Consider the following 15843-nt stretch of genomic DNA (forward strand, 5'->3'; position numbering starts at 1 on the left):
CGTTTATCTGGTAGCAAAAAAAAATAAAAAATCCATGTCCTGTTAAACACTTCAAAAGAATGACATTAAATAGTGGAATTTAAAATACTGTAAAAAAAAAAAAAAAAACGCTTCAGTTTGTTCAAGAGAGAAAAAGTAAAAATGAAGCTGAGCTTATTTTTGTTTGCTATGTTACAGCTTATGTAGCACCAACACAAAGTATGTATGTATGTAGTATGTGATGTCAAAAAGTATATTTTTTTTAAAAGCAGTCAACATCGCTTATGTCCTTTGACGTCATGGGTGCTTTGCGTTTCCGGCCCAAAATGCGCACACGTCCGTGTGGCGCGGCCTGTCAAATCAGCGTGTGGCTGCGAGAACCCCCCCCCGTAAAACGGAAGGAAATGAGGCAGACGTCTCAGGTGGGGGTCCTTCGAAGGAAGTCCATGTAAGAATTGAGGGGAAGGGGGGGGCTGCTATCTGAGTCCGGCCCGTGATGTCATCCACTCCAGTCCTTGGCACAAGCTGGAACAAAACATGAAAATTCTCTAAGGCAAGTATTTTTTACAGTCAAATTTATATCTTGAGGAATGAAAATGAATTTTTTTCCGAATTAATATATATACATGGTCGTTAAAAAAATAAAAAAAAACCTTACTATCCATGGTCGTTTAAAAAAAACAAAACTCCTTGGTCGTTAAAAAAAAGAAGAAAAAAAAGGGAAACAAAAACGCCTTACTATACATGGTCGTTTTAAAGTTTTTTTTTTTTTTTTAAAGAAACAAAAACGCCTTACTATACATGGTTGTTTAAAAAAAAAATTTTTTTTTAAAGAAACAAAAACGCCTTACTATACATGGTCGTTTAAAAAAAAAATTTTTTTTTAAAGAAACAAAAACGCCTTACTATACATGGTCGTAAAAAAGAAAAAAAAGAAGGGAAACAAAAACGCCTTACTATACATGGTCGTTAAAAAAAAAATAAAAATTTTAAGGAAACAAAAACGCCTTACTATACATGGTCGTTTTAAAGTTTTTTTTTTTTTTTTAAAGAAACAAAAACGCCTTACTATACATGGTCGTTTAAAAAAAAAATTTTTTTTTAAAGAAACAAAAACGCCTTACTATACATGGTCGTAAAAAAGAAAAAAAAGAAGGGAAACAAAAACGCCTTACTATACATGGTCGTTAAAAAAAAAATAAAAATTTTAAGGAAACAAAAACGCCTTACTATACATGGTCGTTTAAAAAAAAAAAAATTTTTTAAGGAAACAAAAACGCCTTACTATATATACATGGTCGTTAAAAAAAAAAATTTTTTTTAAGGAAACAAAAACGCCTTACTATACATGGTCGTTAAAAAAAAAGGGAAACAAAAACGCCTTACTATACATGGTCGTTAAAAAAAAAATTTTTTTTTTTTTAAAGAAACAAAAACGCCTTACTATGCATGGTCGTTAAAAAACAAGGGAAACAAAAACGCCTTACATGGCGTTTTTTTTTTAAAGGAAACAAAAACGCCTTACTATACATGGTCGTTTAAAAAAAATTTTTTTTTTTAAGGAAACAAAAACGCCTTACTATATATACATGGTCGTTAAAAAAAAAGGGAAACAAAAACGCCTTACTATACATGGTCGTTAAAAAATTTTTTTTTTTTTTTAAAGAAACAAAAACGCCTTACTATACATGGTCGTTAAAAAACAAGGGAAACAAAAACGCCTTACTATACATGGTCCCTTAAAATTTTTTTTTTTTTTTTTAAAGGAACAAAAACGCCTTACTATATACATGGTCGTTTAAAAAAAAAATTTTTTTTTTTTTTAAAGAAACAAAAACGCCTTACTACATGGTCGAAAAAAAAAGAAGGGAAACAAAAACGTCTTACTATACATGGTCGTTAAAATTTTTTTATTTTTTTTTTAAAGAAACAAAAACGCCTTACTATATACATGGTCGTTAAAAAAAAAAAATTTTTTTAAAGGAAACAAAAACGCCTTACTATACATGGTCGTTTAAAAAAAATTTTTTTTTTAAAGGAAACAAAAACGCCTTACTATACATGGTCGTTTAAAAAAAAAAATTTTTTTAAAGGAAACAAACGCCTTACTATACATGGTCGTTAAAAAAAAAGGGAAACAAAAACGCCTTACTATACATGGTCCCTTAAAAATTTTTTTTTTTTTTTTAAAGGAACAAAAACGCCTTACTATACATGGTCGTTAAAAAAAAATTATTTTTTTTTTTTTAAAGAAACAAAAACGCCTTACTATACATGGTCGTAAAAAAAAGAAAAAAAAAGAAGGGAAACAAAAACGCCTTACTATACATGGTCGTTTAAAAAAAAAAAATTTTTTTAAAAAACAAAAACGCCTTAGTATACATGGTCGTTAAAATTTTTTTATTTTTTTTTTAAAGAAACAAAAACGCCTTACTATACATGGTCGTTTAAAAAAAAAATTTTTTTTTAAAAAACAAAAACGCCTTAGTATACATGGTCGTTAAAATTTTTTTATTTTTTTTTTAAAGAAACAAAAACGCCTTACTATACATGGTCGTTAAAAAAAAAAATTTTTTTAAAGGAAACAAAAACGCCTTACTATACATGGTCGTTTAAAAAAAATTTTTTTTTTAAAGGAAACAAAAACGCCTTACTATACATGGTCGTTTAAAAAAAATTTTTTTTTTTAAGGAAACAAAAACGCCTTACTATATATACATGGTCGTTAAAAAAAAAGGGAAACAAAAACGCCTTACTATACATGGTCGTTAAAATTTTTTTATTTTTTTTTTAAAGAAACAAAAACGCCTTACTATACATGGTCGTTAAAAAAAAAAAATTTTTTAAAGGAAACAAAAACGCCTTACTATACATGGTCGTTTAAAAAAAAAATTTTTTTTAAAGGAAACAAAAACGCCTTACTATACATGGTCGTTAAAAAAAAAAATTTTTTTAAAGGAAACAAAAACGCCTTACTATACATGGTCGTTTTTAAAAGAAAAAAACGCCTTACTATATACATGGTCGTTAAAAAAAAAAAAAGGGTAACAAAAACGCCTTACTATACATGGTCGTAAAAAAAAAAAAGGGAAACAAAAACGCCTTACTATACATGGTCGTTTAAAAATTTTTTTTTTTTTTTAAAGAAACAAAAACGCCTTACTATACATGGTCGTAAAAAAAAAAAAAAAGGGAACAAAAACGCCTTATTATACATGGTCGTTAAAAAAAATATATATTTTTTTAAAGAAACAAAAACGCCTTACTATATATACATGGTCGTTAAAAAAAACAAGGGAAACAACAACGCCTTACTATACATGGTCGTTTAAAAAAAAAAATTTTTTTTAAGGAAACAAAAACGCCTTACTATACATGGTCGTTAAAAAAAAAGGGAAACAAAAACGCCTTACTATACATGGTCGTTAAAAAAAAAATTTTTTTTTTTTTAAAGAAACAAAAACGCCTTACTATGCATGGTCGTTAAAAAACAAGGGAAACAAAAACGCCTTACTATACATGGTCGTTTAAAAAAAAAATTTTTTTTTAAGGAAACAAAAACGCCTTACTATACATGGTCGTTTAAAAATTTTTATTTTTTTTTTAAAGGAACAAAAACGCCTTACTATATATACATGGTCGTTAAAAAAAAAGGGAAACAAAAACGCCTTACTATACATGGTCGTTAAAAAAATTTTTTTTTTTTTTTAAAGAAACAAAAACGCCTTACTATGCATGGTCGTTAAAAAACAAGGGAAACAAAAACGCCTTACTATACATGGTCCCTTAAAAATTTTATTTTTTTTTTTAAAGGAACAAAAACGCCTTACTATATACATGGTCGTTTAAAAAAAAAATTTTTTTTTTTTTAAAGAAACAAAAACGCCTTACTACATGGTCGAAAAAAAAAGAAGGGAAACAAAAACGTCTTACTATACATGGTCGTTAAAATTTTTTTATTATTTTTTTAAAGAAACAAAAACGCCTTACTATATACATGGTCGTTAAAAAAAATTTTTTTTTTAAAGGAAACAAAAACGCCTTACTATATACATGGTCGTTAAAAAAAATTTTTTTTTTAAAGGAAACAAAAACGCCTTACTATACATGGTCGTTTAAAAAAAAAAATTTTTTTAAAGGAAACAAACGCCTTACTATACATGGTCGTTAAAAAAAAAGGGAAACAAAAACGCCTTACTATACATGGTCGTTAAAAAAAAATTATTTTTTTTTTTTTAAAGAAACAAAAACGCCTTACTATACATGGTCGTAAAAAAAAGAAAAAAAAAGAAGGGAAACAAAAACGCCTTACTATACATGGTCGTTTAAAAAAAAAATTTTTTTTTAAAAAACAAAAACGCCTTAGTATACATGGTCGTTAAAATTTTTTTATTTTTTTTTTAAAGAAACAAAAACGCCTTACTATACATGGTCGTTAAAAAAAAAAATTTTTTTAAAGGAAACAAAAACGCCTTACTATACATGGTCGTTTAAAAAAAAAAAATTTTTTAAAGGAAACAAAAACGCCTTACTATACATGGTCGTTTAAAAAAAATTTTTTTTTTTTTAAAGAAACAAAAACGCCTTACTATATATACATGGTCGTAAAAAAAAAAGGGAACAAAAACGCCTTATTATACATGGTCGTTAAAAAAAATATATATTTTTTTAAAGAAACAAAAACGCCTTACTATATATACATGGTCGTTAAAAAAAAAAAAATTTTTTAAAGGAAACAAAAACGCCTTACTATACATGGTCGTTTAAAAAAAATTTTTTTTTTAAAGGAAACAAAAACGCCTTACTATACATGGTCGTTTAAAAAAAAAATTTTTTTTAAAGGAAACAAACGCCTTACTATACATGGTCGTTAAAAAAAAAGGGAAACAAAAACGCCTTACTATACATGGTCGTTAAAAAAAAATTATTTTTTTTTTTTAAAGAAACAAAAACGCCTTACTATACATGGTCGTAAAAAAAAGAAAAAAAAAGAAGGGAAACAAAAACGCCTTACTATACATGGTCGTTTAAAAAAAAAAAATTTTTTTAAAAAACAAAAACGCCTTAGTATACATGGTCGTTAAAATTTTTTTATTTTTTTTTTAAAGAAACAAAAACGCCTTACTATACATGGTCGTTTAAAAAAAAATTTTTTTTTTAAAAAACAAAAACGCCTTAGTATACATGGTCGTTAAAATTTTTTTTTTTTTTTTTTAAAGAAACAAAAACGCCTTACTATACATGGTCGTTTAAAAAAAAAAATTTTTTTAAAGGAAACAAAAACGCCTTACTATACATGGTCGTTTTTAAAAGAAAAAAACTTCTTACTATACATGGTCGTTTAAAAAAAATTTTTTTTTTTTTAAAGAAACAAAAACGCCTTACTATATATACATGGTCGTAAAAAAAAAAAGGGAACAAAAACGCCTTATTATACATGGTCGTTAAAAAAAATATATATTTTTTTAAAGAAACAAAAACGCCTTACTATATATACATGGTCGTTAAAAAAAACAAGGGAAACAACAACGCCTTACTATACATGGTCGTTTAAAAAATTTTTTTTTTTAAAAAGAAACAAAAACGCCTGGTCGTAAAAAAGAAAAAAAAGAAGGGAAACAAAAACGCCTTACTATACATGGTCGTTTAAAAAAAAAAAAAAAAAAGGGAAACAACAACGCCTTACTATATACATGGTCGTTTTTAAAAGAAAAAAACGCCTTACTATACGTATGCATGGTCGTTAAAAAAAAAAGGGAAACAAAAACGCCTTACGAAACATGGTCGTTTAAATTTTTTAAATTTTTTTTAAAGGAAACAAAAACGCCTTACTATATATACATGGTCGTTTAAAAAAAAAAAAACTTTTTTTAAAGGAAACAAAAACGCCTTACGAAACATGGTCGTTAAAAAAAATATATATATTTTTTAAAGGAAACAAAAACGCCTTACTATATTCATGGTCGTAAAAAAAAATAAAAATAAAAAAAGGAAACAAAAACGCCTTACGAAACATGGTCGTTAAAAAAAAAAAAATTTTTTTAAGGGAAACAAAAACGCCTTATTATACATGGTCGTAAAAAAAATTTAAAGGAAAAAAGGAAACAAAAACGCCTTCCGAAACATGGTCGTTCAAAAAAAATAATATATTTTTTTAAAGGAAACAAAAATGCCTTACTATATATACATGGTCGTTTAAAAAAAAAACTTTTATTTTGTAATAATTCGTTTTTTGTATTTTTTTATTGTAAAAAATGTGTATTCTAAAAACGCATGTGTTTCCCTCTCATAGAAAGCAAAACATTTTCTCACATTTCTGAGAAAATTTTTGTCTTTACAAAAAAACCCATGAAGCGAAAATTTTTAAGATGACAAATCCACCCCCCCCCCCACCACACGAGCTTCCTGTGTTATTTTCATGCAATGTGGGTGTGTCACGTGTCTCGTACCCTTCCCCGGTGAGAGCGCAGCAGGACTGGATGTGCCACGGGTGATCTTTGATGCCGCTCAGCGTCATGTACTTGGAGATCTCGGCCGCCGACATGCAGTCCTTCATGTCCTGCTTGTTGGCGAAGATCAGCACGGCCGCTTTGCGCAGGTCCTGCGCGGGAAGACGGGCGTCACAATCGGCTCCATCCACGCAAACAAACAAATTGGAATAACAAAAGAGGAAAGGGAAGGTCCAGACGTTTACCTCGTGAGCCAACATCCTGTAGAGTTCCTCTTTGGTGATGACCAGACGCTCTCGGTCGGTGCTGTCCACCACCAGGATGACAAACTGCGGCACACACAAAAAAGCAGTCAGCAAGTGAGTGTCGAAAGGAAACAAAAGGAACAAAAGACGCCAGAGACAAGCTGGAGGCGTCAAAAGACACGCCTGGTGACGGCAAGTCTCACTCGTCGTTTGAGCTGCTTTCAGCTACCGTGGAATACTCTGGTTTTGTTTTTATACAATGCTACACTAAAATGGAATCAAAGATTTTATTTAATTGTATTTTTTAATACCTCATACAAATTACGTTTTTGTAAACACTAGATTTTTTTTATTTTTACATAAAATCTCAAAAACTTCTAATACTACAACATTGTCTCAAAAGTATTTTTTTATATATATATAATGAGAAAAAAAAGAAAAGAAAAAAAATACAAAATAAATAAATAAATAAAATAAAATGATGATATTGTCTGAAAGGCTTTTATTTTTTTCCTCAAAAGTACTTTTTCCACTCAAATTTAAGAAAGTTCTTGTCATGTTTATCTGTTACAGCCTCCTAATAAATAAATAAATAAATAAAAACTTGACTCATAATATTGTACTTTATGAAATCAAGTAGTTTTATGACATTATTAAATAGCATTAAAAAAAGATGAATCTGTTTTTTTGTCACAATTTCCCCTTGCAAAATTGAACAAAAATTCTCATAAAAATAAAATGTATTAAAAGCAATTGTGATATTTGTATTGTTCATGTAAATCTTGCACTTTTCCTCTCATCTAACAAAGTACAAATATTCTAAAAAATGCTCTATATTTCGCACCCTGGATTCTATAATCAATCACATTTGACATTTCGTAGCTACTGCGGCATGTGAGAAGGCGTCAAGAGACTTTCTGCTTCTCGGAGGGGTCCCTTTTGTCAACGCTTAACCTTTGACCCGGAGCGGCCCCTCAGCTGCTGTGAACAAACACACCATCTGCCCTCATTCGCACATCTGTGCGAGTGTGTGTGTGTGTGTGTGTACCTCGGTGTTGGAGTAGTACGTGTTCCAGGAGGTCCTGAGCGACTCCTGTCCGCCGATGTCCCACATGAGGAAGTGCGTGTTCTTCACCACGATCTCCTCCACGTTGCTGCCGATGGTGGGCGACGTGTGAACCACCTCGTTCATCAGACTAATGAAAGGACACTTGATTAGGTACACAACGAGCTAGCTAATCTAGCTAGCTCCCGAGCTAGCTGCTTTCCTAGCTAGCTGTTAGTATGTAGATATATCACATGTATTTTTGTACGTGATAAATTGTTTTACATGTGTACAAAGAACTAATGTATGTCACATAATAAAGATGTATTGTTTTTTTAGGGGCCTTACAACTGATAGAGAATGGTGGTCTTGCCGGCATTGTCCAGGCCAACGATGATCACCTTGTGCTCTGTTTAAAAAAACAAAAACAAAAACAAAAAAAAACATAAATAACACGAGTCTCGTCTATCACGTCCTATGACTTTGTAAAAGGGCGTCAAGTATGTGCAGTGGATTAAAAAGTCTACACACCCTTGTTCAATTGTTTTAGTAGTATGAAAACATGACGTCAGTTTCCACAAAAAAATATTTTTTTCTCCCATCTCATAATTTTTTTTGCAAAAGAAATTTATGGTGACCCCCCCCACGAAAAAATAAAAATGCTTGAAAAAAAACAAAGCTCCTCAGATAAAAAGTTTTAAGCACATTTCTGAAAATCGAGTCTAACCATGGTGACGTCATGGATGCTGCTACCCTACCCAGACAGTGCTAATCAATCGACCGTCAATCAACCAACATAAGTCCAACATAACCAAACAAGAAATCGTTTTTTCCTAACTCTTTTGTTTTCATGCAAATTGCCAGCTTTAAAAGGAACTCACAGAATAAAAAAAATAACGGAGGGTTTATAGAAAACAGTCACAAAGTCAATAGAAAAGTCGCCCAAAAGCTAGTAGAAGTCGTTTTTTTTTTCTTTCAACCGTAAAAAAAAGAGAACTCTTTACGTACCTTGGTTGCAGAAGAAACTCCACAGTTTAGCGAATATGAGGCCCATTGTTTAAAGAAAAAACAAGAAAAAAATAGATGCCAATGTCCGTTTGTCCGTCCGTTCTTTGTTCCGAACATCCGTCGGTCGGTGGCGAGTTTGCAAGTCCAGACACACGGCGGCTAAGCTAAGCTATAAAGCGCAAGGCGACATTTCCCACAGCGCGCACCCCAATGCGCCCCCGGAGACATCTGCAAATGTGGCAAAAGACAACTCGGGGTTTTTAGGGAGCGTCTTCAGTGTCAAGAGAGCCGCGACGAGTTGCGGTATGTGTAGACTCGTCTAACCGTGCGACAGCCCTCCGCGTCTACTGGGCCGGCTGCAGCGCAAAGAAGCCACATATTGAACGCGCTACTGCTGACGTCATCACGCTACGACGCATTATTTCTTCTTCCCCCCCTTTAAAAACTGTTAACTAATCACGACACGTTTTTAGACTATAAATTATATAGTATACATATACATATATATTTTTTAATACATTGTTTTTTGCGCAAGTGTGTACATCACACGTGACTCTCGCCGGTGACGTTTACGGAAGTGGCACTGTGCCGAATCGACGATGCACATGCAAACATATTGCGCTTTTCCACCTTACGAGACCCTCAAAGCACTTTACATTTGACTACTCATTCACCTACTGATGACGCAGCATCAGGAGCAACTGGAGGTTCACTGAACCCGGTTCGCCGTGGTCACACTGGATCAAACCCACGACCTATGGATTGGGAGACGACCACTCTACCACTGAGCCACGCCGTCCCGGTGGTGCCTTGCTGGAGAGAAGTGGACAAGTTGACACGTTATTAGAGAGGCATGGATTATTATTCACGATGTGTGTCTAGAGTATGACTTTAACTGCGGAAGCATTTAGAGAGAATTACAATTTGCTCAATACTTTGTAACCGTGTACTCTGTTGGGTCATCACTCACGTCAAAATCGCGACAAAAACAGACAAAATGTCGGTCTTTCCGAGGATTTCTCTGAAGCCGGAGGTCGCCGATTACCTGAAGGGAGTGTTCTTAAACAATGAGGTACGTTTTGATAAAAATATGCAAATTTTCTGTCATGGCAGTGGAATAAGTCATGATTATCCCAATGTGGTATCGTTTCACTGTGACCTTAAACATGATAAGTCTTGATAGGTTTTGTAAAGTAATGCAACACTGCTGAAACTGCAAAAAAACAAACAAAAAAAACCTTGCATGTCCAATGTTAACAATATGATATTTTTTGTAATGAAATAATCTGAAATGAAAGTCTGTTTTTGCAAGTTGTTGGCGTCCATTGGCCATCAGGAAGCCGAGCGCCATTTCCAGGCGCTTCTCACCTGCCTGTCGCACCCTCCGTCTTACTCCTGCATCCGGGCCAGCGTCCACCTGGCGCCGCTGGAAGAGATCAGACGTAAACTGGGCGAGGAGCTAAAGAAGGTGAGACTAACACTCATTCGAAAAAGTTTGATCTGCATCAGCAGCAAATATGTCGTGTTTATGTTTGTTGATGTTGGGAGTTAGCAGAAGTGTGGATCGGAGGAGTTGGAGATCGTCCCGCATCCAAGCGTTCCGGATGTGCTTCTGATCCCTGTGGTCGGACCGAGGTACGAGACTGCAGTGCTGCTTAAAAAAAAAAAGTTCACCTTTACATCTGGGTCAAATATATTGGTCTTTCTTTTTAATCTAGCAGTTTTATTTTCATAAAAGTAGCCATTTAAAGCAAATTTGAGAATATTGTCCATGTAAAATTAAGAAATGTTTTTATGTATTTATTTTCCTTTTCTAGATGTGTGCAGCAGCTCAGCTCCGAGGTGGTGGCGGGTGCTCAGTGTGGCAACGCCGTGCTGAGGGGCGCTCACGTCTTTATCCCCGGAATACTCGCGTGTCCAAAGTGTAAATACAGGCAAAAAACACGTCCACAAATAAGTTTTTTGGTTGTATTTTGAGTGTTCAAAACCCCGAGTGAGTGCAGCATTTGTTTGTGTTGCAGACATGAAGGTGGGGGACGCCGTGTCGGTGTTTTCCGACGTGGAGGGAAAATGCACCCGGGGTGCATTCAGCTTCCACGGGAAGAAGACCTTTGTGGGCAACGGCGTGGCCGAAAAAGATCGCGTCAGCATTTTCGGCACGGGAGAAACCATCAGGTAGTTCAAAGTGTTTTGGATTATTCATGGCATAACTTAAAGCTCCAATATGGAACTTCTTTTTTTCCCCAAAATAACTTTACAATAAGCTTTTTATTGTATCGTATTATGTCTGCGGATGTGACGTCATGTGCGTGTGGTGTGTATGTGAAGAACGGTATGTGCAGTTTTATTTTTTGTCAGCAGGTGGCAGTAGCGATTCGAAATGGAATATTCTACGTTCGGTAGCTTTAGTGCAGTGGTGTCCAAACTCGGTCCTCGGGGGCCGGTAGTCCCGCAGGTTTTGGATATTTCTCTCCTCCAACACAGCTGAAGCTCATCAGCAAGCTCTGCATAAGCATGATAACGACCTTGTTGATTGGAACAGGTGCGTTGGAGCAGGGAAACCTCAAAAACCTGCAGGACTACCGGCCCTCGAGGACCGAGTTTGGACACCACTGCTTTAGTGCATCGCAAATCTTTCTCAATTTCCATTCAAGCTTCCTAAAAACTGCCAACAAATATTTTTAAATAGCACCGTCAACTTCCCAATCTCATTTGCTGACTCGAACGTCGCTCACCAGGCTAGGCCCCGCCTTTTTAAAACCTCATACACTCAGTCACAGATTAAATGGTTAAATGCGAGTATGGCGACCCCAAGTGGATGAAAGTAATACTTGCACATTGTAAATTAACCAGTGGGATAATACATTTAAAATATTCACACATTTCCTGATTTGAAATCGCGTCTCTTGCGTTTACAGGGGCGTCGGCGTGCGTATGACGGAGCCGCTTTACTGGAGTCCCTCCTTCGATGGAGTCTTACCTCACCTGGCCTTCTTACAGGTAAAATCAGAAAATTAATTTCCCACGAGACGTCAGCACGTGCACATTTTTTTCCAGTTTTCTTTGATTTTTTGGGGGACCATCTTATGGAGGTTCCAAATATTGGAGAGCAGTATTGTCATAAAAGTTTGTTGTTTTACGCCAGAACCTTCCATCTGTGGTCGTGGGCCACGTCCTGGGTCCACGTCCCGGAGAGCGCATCCTGGACATGTGCGCCGCCCCGGGTGGGAAAACGTGCCACATCGCCGCCCTCATGGAAGATCGGGTACACTGCAAGATGATGTCACTGCCACCAATACAGTTACTTTATTTTATGAAAAAAAAAATATATATAATTATTTTTTTGTCCTCAGGGTGAAGTGGTGGCCTTGGACAGGGTCCGAAACAAGATGGAGGTGATTCGCAAGAATGCTGAAAAACTGCAGTTGGGTAGCGTGAAAGTGTTTTGCTTCAACAGCACCAAAGTCGTAAGCGATGACATCAACATCAATGCAGAAGGTGACATCATCGCCTCACACCAATTGGTACTAGCATGTTGCGTGTTTAAGCAATAAAAAATAAAAAAATCGATTTAATTATGTTGTGCTTAACTTTTTATAGACTAACTGTAGAATATTTTTTAAATTAATCAAATTTCATACACTAATTATTATAACTAAGGTTGTAGTTTTTTGTTTTTTTTTGTCTCCAGGGCCGCCCTTCCCTCCTGAAAGTTTCGACCGCGTGCTTTTGGACGCGCCCTGCAGCGGCCTCGGCCAGAGGCCAAACATGGCGAGCACCTGGAGTTTGAAGGAGATTTGCTCCTACCCACCCCTGCAAAGAAGCCTCTTCCATGCTGTACGGACGGCTTAACTATTTTTCCCCACTAGGTGGCAGTAGAGTCACACTTACAAACATTCATCAATACAGGGAACATCAGTTTTTTTAAGATGTGTGTTTTGTACTTGCAGGCGTTGCGCGCATTAAAGCGCGGCGGCATCCTGGTGTACAGCACGTGCACGCTGACACTGGCGGAGAACGAGGAGCAGGTAGCCTGGGCCCTTCGCACCTTTCCCGGACTCTCACTGTTGCCTCAGGTAAGATGATCAATGACACCAACACGGATTATTTGTTTTCCCTTCATTGATTGGCTCGCCTCTCCAGGAGCCTCACGTGGGGGGCGAAGGCATGCCGGGCGCGGGGCTGACCCCGGAGCAGCTCAGCCTCCTCCAGAGGTTCCGACCAGAGTTGAGCTGGGAGGCCACTGCGGCGACGCCCCTCGCCAGCAGGGCCGACGGCGACACTATCGGGTTCTTTATTGCCAAGTTCCAGAAAAATTGATTTGCTGCCTGTGGGAATGCTCAGGAATAACATGACTGAATATGCTGTAATACGTATGACAGGCCAGTAGATGGAGATGTCACCATGTAAAAATAATCATCTAAAAATCATCCATCCATTTGCACGAAACAAAAATGTTCTTATTTTTTGTATTTGTTAACGTTTTCAGCTGCTTGAGTTATTTTTATGGAATTGGTAACACTATTTTCAAACAACCTTTTTATATGCTGTATATTTTCATCACCAAATGTACAATTAATGCAATGTTTTTGTTTTGTTTAGCGTTTACGCTGAAACAAAATTGATATTGATAAAAAAGTTTTAATTTCAATGACTACTGTTTTTTAAGCACTCATATTGAAACTATAATGCTGTTTGTTAAAAAAGAAAAAAATAGCAATGTGTCTTTTCATGAAAAAAAAAATAGCTTTGTCATGTCAACAATGTTTCCCTCGAGCCCACTGCCTTTTAGCAGGCAATGAAGGGATAACGCCGCATAAACACTGAGGTAGAGGGCGAACGCAGCGGCGTTGCTATGACAACACTGACGACACCGTTGCCTCGGCGATGGTGGATTCCTACTCGGCGCGCGCAGACCAGGAAGTGGCGGGGTCACGAGAGGTATTAACAATTGATCGGCGCTAGTGAAAATGGATTTGGCTCATCTCGAGGCTAATTGATGGATGTTTGTCTCGCTGGCAGGATTCCCAGAAAAACACCGTTGCGCTCCGCTCCGAGCCTATTTTAGACTCTTCCCCCTTTGGGTAGTGACGTTGCCTTGACGACGGCCTTGAGAGCCTACCTCAATTTTTCAGTAGCGTTTTAAGAGCGAGGGGGGAAGAAGAAGAAAAAAACTATTTATAGACATGGCAGCCAAAGAGCAACGCAACTATTCTAAGAGCCTTTAAAACACATTTAAAAACCAGCACTGCTACCAATGTAGCCAATTTTTTTTTGTTTGTGTGCATATTTTATCTGTAATTTGGAGGTGTCAGACTTACTGTTTTTCCCAAAGCTATAAAAACGCAAAGCAAAGGACTTTTTGCAAACACAAACACGACGACTCACTTGACCGATTGATTCGGGAAGGACGTCTGAAAGAAAAACAACAACATCCTTTTAAGTAGTTTCGGGTCAAAATTGTAAAGAAATAAAAGAGCACGGCTCAGTACATGAACAAAAAAGTCATGCTTTTTTTTTTTTTATCAAATATGCATATTTGTGAACATTCATGCATATCCATAATGATCTATGCATAGATACACGTGTACGTAGGAATAAAAAGTCTACACACCCCTGTTCAAACGGCAGGTAAATAGATTAAAAAATATATATATATATAATAATCAACATTTAAAATACTCATTTTGCAAGAGAGAATTAAAATTTAAAAAAATGAAATTATGTGTTTGTCCACATTATAATCAGGGATGTGACTGTGTTCAAAACGAACCAATCACATTCATATTCATGTTAGATGGGCGTCAGCAGACACCTGCCATCAATTAAAGTCACTCTTATTCACTCTAAATAAAGTTCAGACGTTCTAGTCGGCTTTCCTGAAAATCAAACCAATGTTGACCTTCCTGATATTAATGGTGGAAAAAGTAGGTCTTATATATATATTTTTTCATTATGACAAAACCTGTCATCTGAACAGGGGTGTGTAGACTTTTTCTATCCACTGTATGCTTGAATCTACATCATAGAAACGCTGCCATGAAAAACCGGAAGGAAGTGGATATAAATAGGATGCTGTGGTTTGGAGGTGTAGCAGCACAACAGGAGGGAGGAAAATGGTTCCTCATTGGGAGGGGGGGGGCAGTAAAAACGTGGTCTACTGGGGGATGTACGAGTCTCGGGCCCATTCCCCCGCGTCGGCCCTCTTTTTGGGCTCTCTGTCGTAATGGTGGTGGTCCCGCGCCGGCCTCTGTTGTTGGTGGTGATGGTGGTGAGAGCGCTGCTTGTTGCGTTCATTGTGGTCCTGCTCGCGTTCTTTGGAGCGATGGTGATGGTGGTGGTGATGATGGTTGTGGTCCCGGTGGGCTTGCTGGGGCTCCCCTAAGTCCTCCTCTTCCTCCTCCACCTCTTCCTGGTCGGCGTCCTGCTGCTGCTGGTGGAGGAGCTGAGTGTGAGGCTCCACGTAAGCTGCGTCCTTGCCCTCCCGGCTCTCGGGGCTCTCCGAGTCCAGCGTCTCCTGCCGGGGGAGGCCCCTGCTTCGGTGGTGGTGGTGGTGGTGATGCCGGTGGTGGTTGTGGTGCTCGGTCCTGGTGGAAGAAGAGCGGTGCTGGGAGTGGGGCGGTCCTCTCCTGGACGACTCGGTCCTCAGGGGGCGCTCCTCCTCCTCGTCGGCGGCGTCCTCCTCCTCGCCGTCTGCCTGGTTCTGGTTCTGGTTCTGATGGTGGTGGTGGTCGTCTCTGGAGCTTTTCCGCTCCACTAACGCCTTGTCTGTTCGATGCTCTGCACCGCCACCCTGATGGAACACAAGGAAATATTAGTCAACCAATAATGTTGGAATATTTACTGCATTTTGTTTTGAATTTGTCCAAAGTATTGTTTTTCTGTTGTTTCAAAAAAAAGTAATTTTATCATGTGACTTTTTCAAAATGTTACAGTAACAATGTGAATTTTGCGCTCATTATATAGATACATATTTTAAAATAAGCTCAAATTTACTTTGTTTTAATGTTAATAAAAAAAAAAATTAACTCATTCACTCCCAGCCTGACTGACTGAAGCAATCACCTTCACTCGCCTTTACTGGATTTTGACGAATTTTGCAAGGCCCACCGAACAT

The 15843-nt window shown here is 36.7% G+C and overlaps 3 protein-coding genes across 10 annotated transcripts in view; 1 reads left to right on the plus strand and 2 right to left on the minus strand.

The window, feature by feature from the left end:
- Positions 1–216: 216 nt before the first annotated feature.
- LOC144040278 (ADP-ribosylation factor-like protein 5B) lies at positions 217–9113 on the minus strand. The gene is made up of 6 exons (XM_077554359.1): positions 8727–9113; positions 8067–8127; positions 7722–7869; positions 6674–6757; positions 6429–6580; positions 217–504 (listed from the first exon to the last, which is right to left on the minus strand). The coding sequence occupies exons 1-6, from the start codon at positions 8770–8772 to the stop codon at positions 456–458; spliced, it is 540 nt and encodes a 179-aa protein (XP_077410485.1). The 5' UTR covers positions 8773–9113; the 3' UTR covers positions 217–455.
- Positions 9114–9278: 165 nt separating this feature from the next.
- Positions 9279–13377, plus strand: nsun6 (NOP2/Sun RNA methyltransferase 6). 2 transcript variants are annotated; one of them, XM_077554347.1, is made up of 11 exons: positions 9279–9798; positions 10039–10194; positions 10279–10361; positions 10544–10650; positions 10748–10901; positions 11645–11726; positions 11872–11991; positions 12080–12224; positions 12418–12563; positions 12677–12802; positions 12870–13377. In XM_077554347.1, the coding sequence occupies exons 1-11, from the start codon at positions 9724–9726 to the stop codon at positions 13044–13046; spliced, it is 1371 nt and encodes a 456-aa protein (XP_077410473.1). In that variant the 5' UTR covers positions 9279–9723; the 3' UTR covers positions 13047–13377. The 2 variants fall into 2 exon arrangements, with proteins under 2 accessions (XP_077410473.1, XP_077410474.1); XM_077554348.1 differs by having other exon boundaries at positions 10282–10361.
- The window catches only part of cacnb2a (calcium channel, voltage-dependent, beta 2a), a 31398-nt gene continuing 28916 nt past the window's right edge, over positions 13362–15843 (minus strand). For 2 of the 7 annotated variants that reach the window (XM_077554338.1, XM_077554341.1), the window contains one exon: positions 13362–15519. In XM_077554338.1, coding sequence (XP_077410464.1) covers positions 14884–15519 — 636 coding nt within the window. In that variant the 3' untranslated portion in view covers positions 13362–14883. The remainder of the gene's footprint in view (positions 15520–15843) is intronic. The other 5 variants (XM_077554343.1, XM_077554339.1, XM_077554342.1 and 2 more) reach the window with 4 other exon arrangements.

This window comes from Vanacampus margaritifer, chromosome 20 (assembly GCF_051991255.1).
Source record: "Vanacampus margaritifer isolate UIUO_Vmar chromosome 20, RoL_Vmar_1.0, whole genome shotgun sequence".
Classification (NCBI taxonomy): Eukaryota; Metazoa; Chordata; class Actinopteri; order Syngnathiformes; family Syngnathidae; genus Vanacampus; species Vanacampus margaritifer.

Excerpts from the sequence above, each read along its gene's own strand:
- nsun6 (XM_077554347.1), top strand. The coding sequence starts at position 9,724 with ATGTCGGTCTTTCCGAGGATTTCTCTGAAGCCGGAGGTCGCCGATTAC. Across the intron at positions 9,799-10,038 it reads GAGTGTTCTTAAACAATGAG|TTGTTGGCGTCCATTGGCCA; the intron begins GTACGTTTTGAT and ends TGTTTTTGCAAG. Across the intron at positions 11,992-12,079 it reads CCGCCCTCATGGAAGATCGG|GGTGAAGTGGTGGCCTTGGA; the intron begins GTACACTGCAAG and ends TTTTGTCCTCAG.
- LOC144040278 (XM_077554359.1), bottom strand. The coding sequence starts at position 8,772 with ATGGGCCTCATATTCGCTAAACTGTGGAGTTTCTTCTGCAACCAAG. Across the intron at positions 8,128-8,726 it reads GAGTTTCTTCTGCAACCAAG|AGCACAAGGTGATCATCGTT; the intron begins GTACGTAAAGAG and ends TTTTTTAAACAG. Across the intron at positions 6,758-7,721 it reads CGTACTACTCCAACACCGAG|TTTGTCATCCTGGTGGTGGA; the intron begins GTACACACACAC and ends TGTGTGCCGCAG.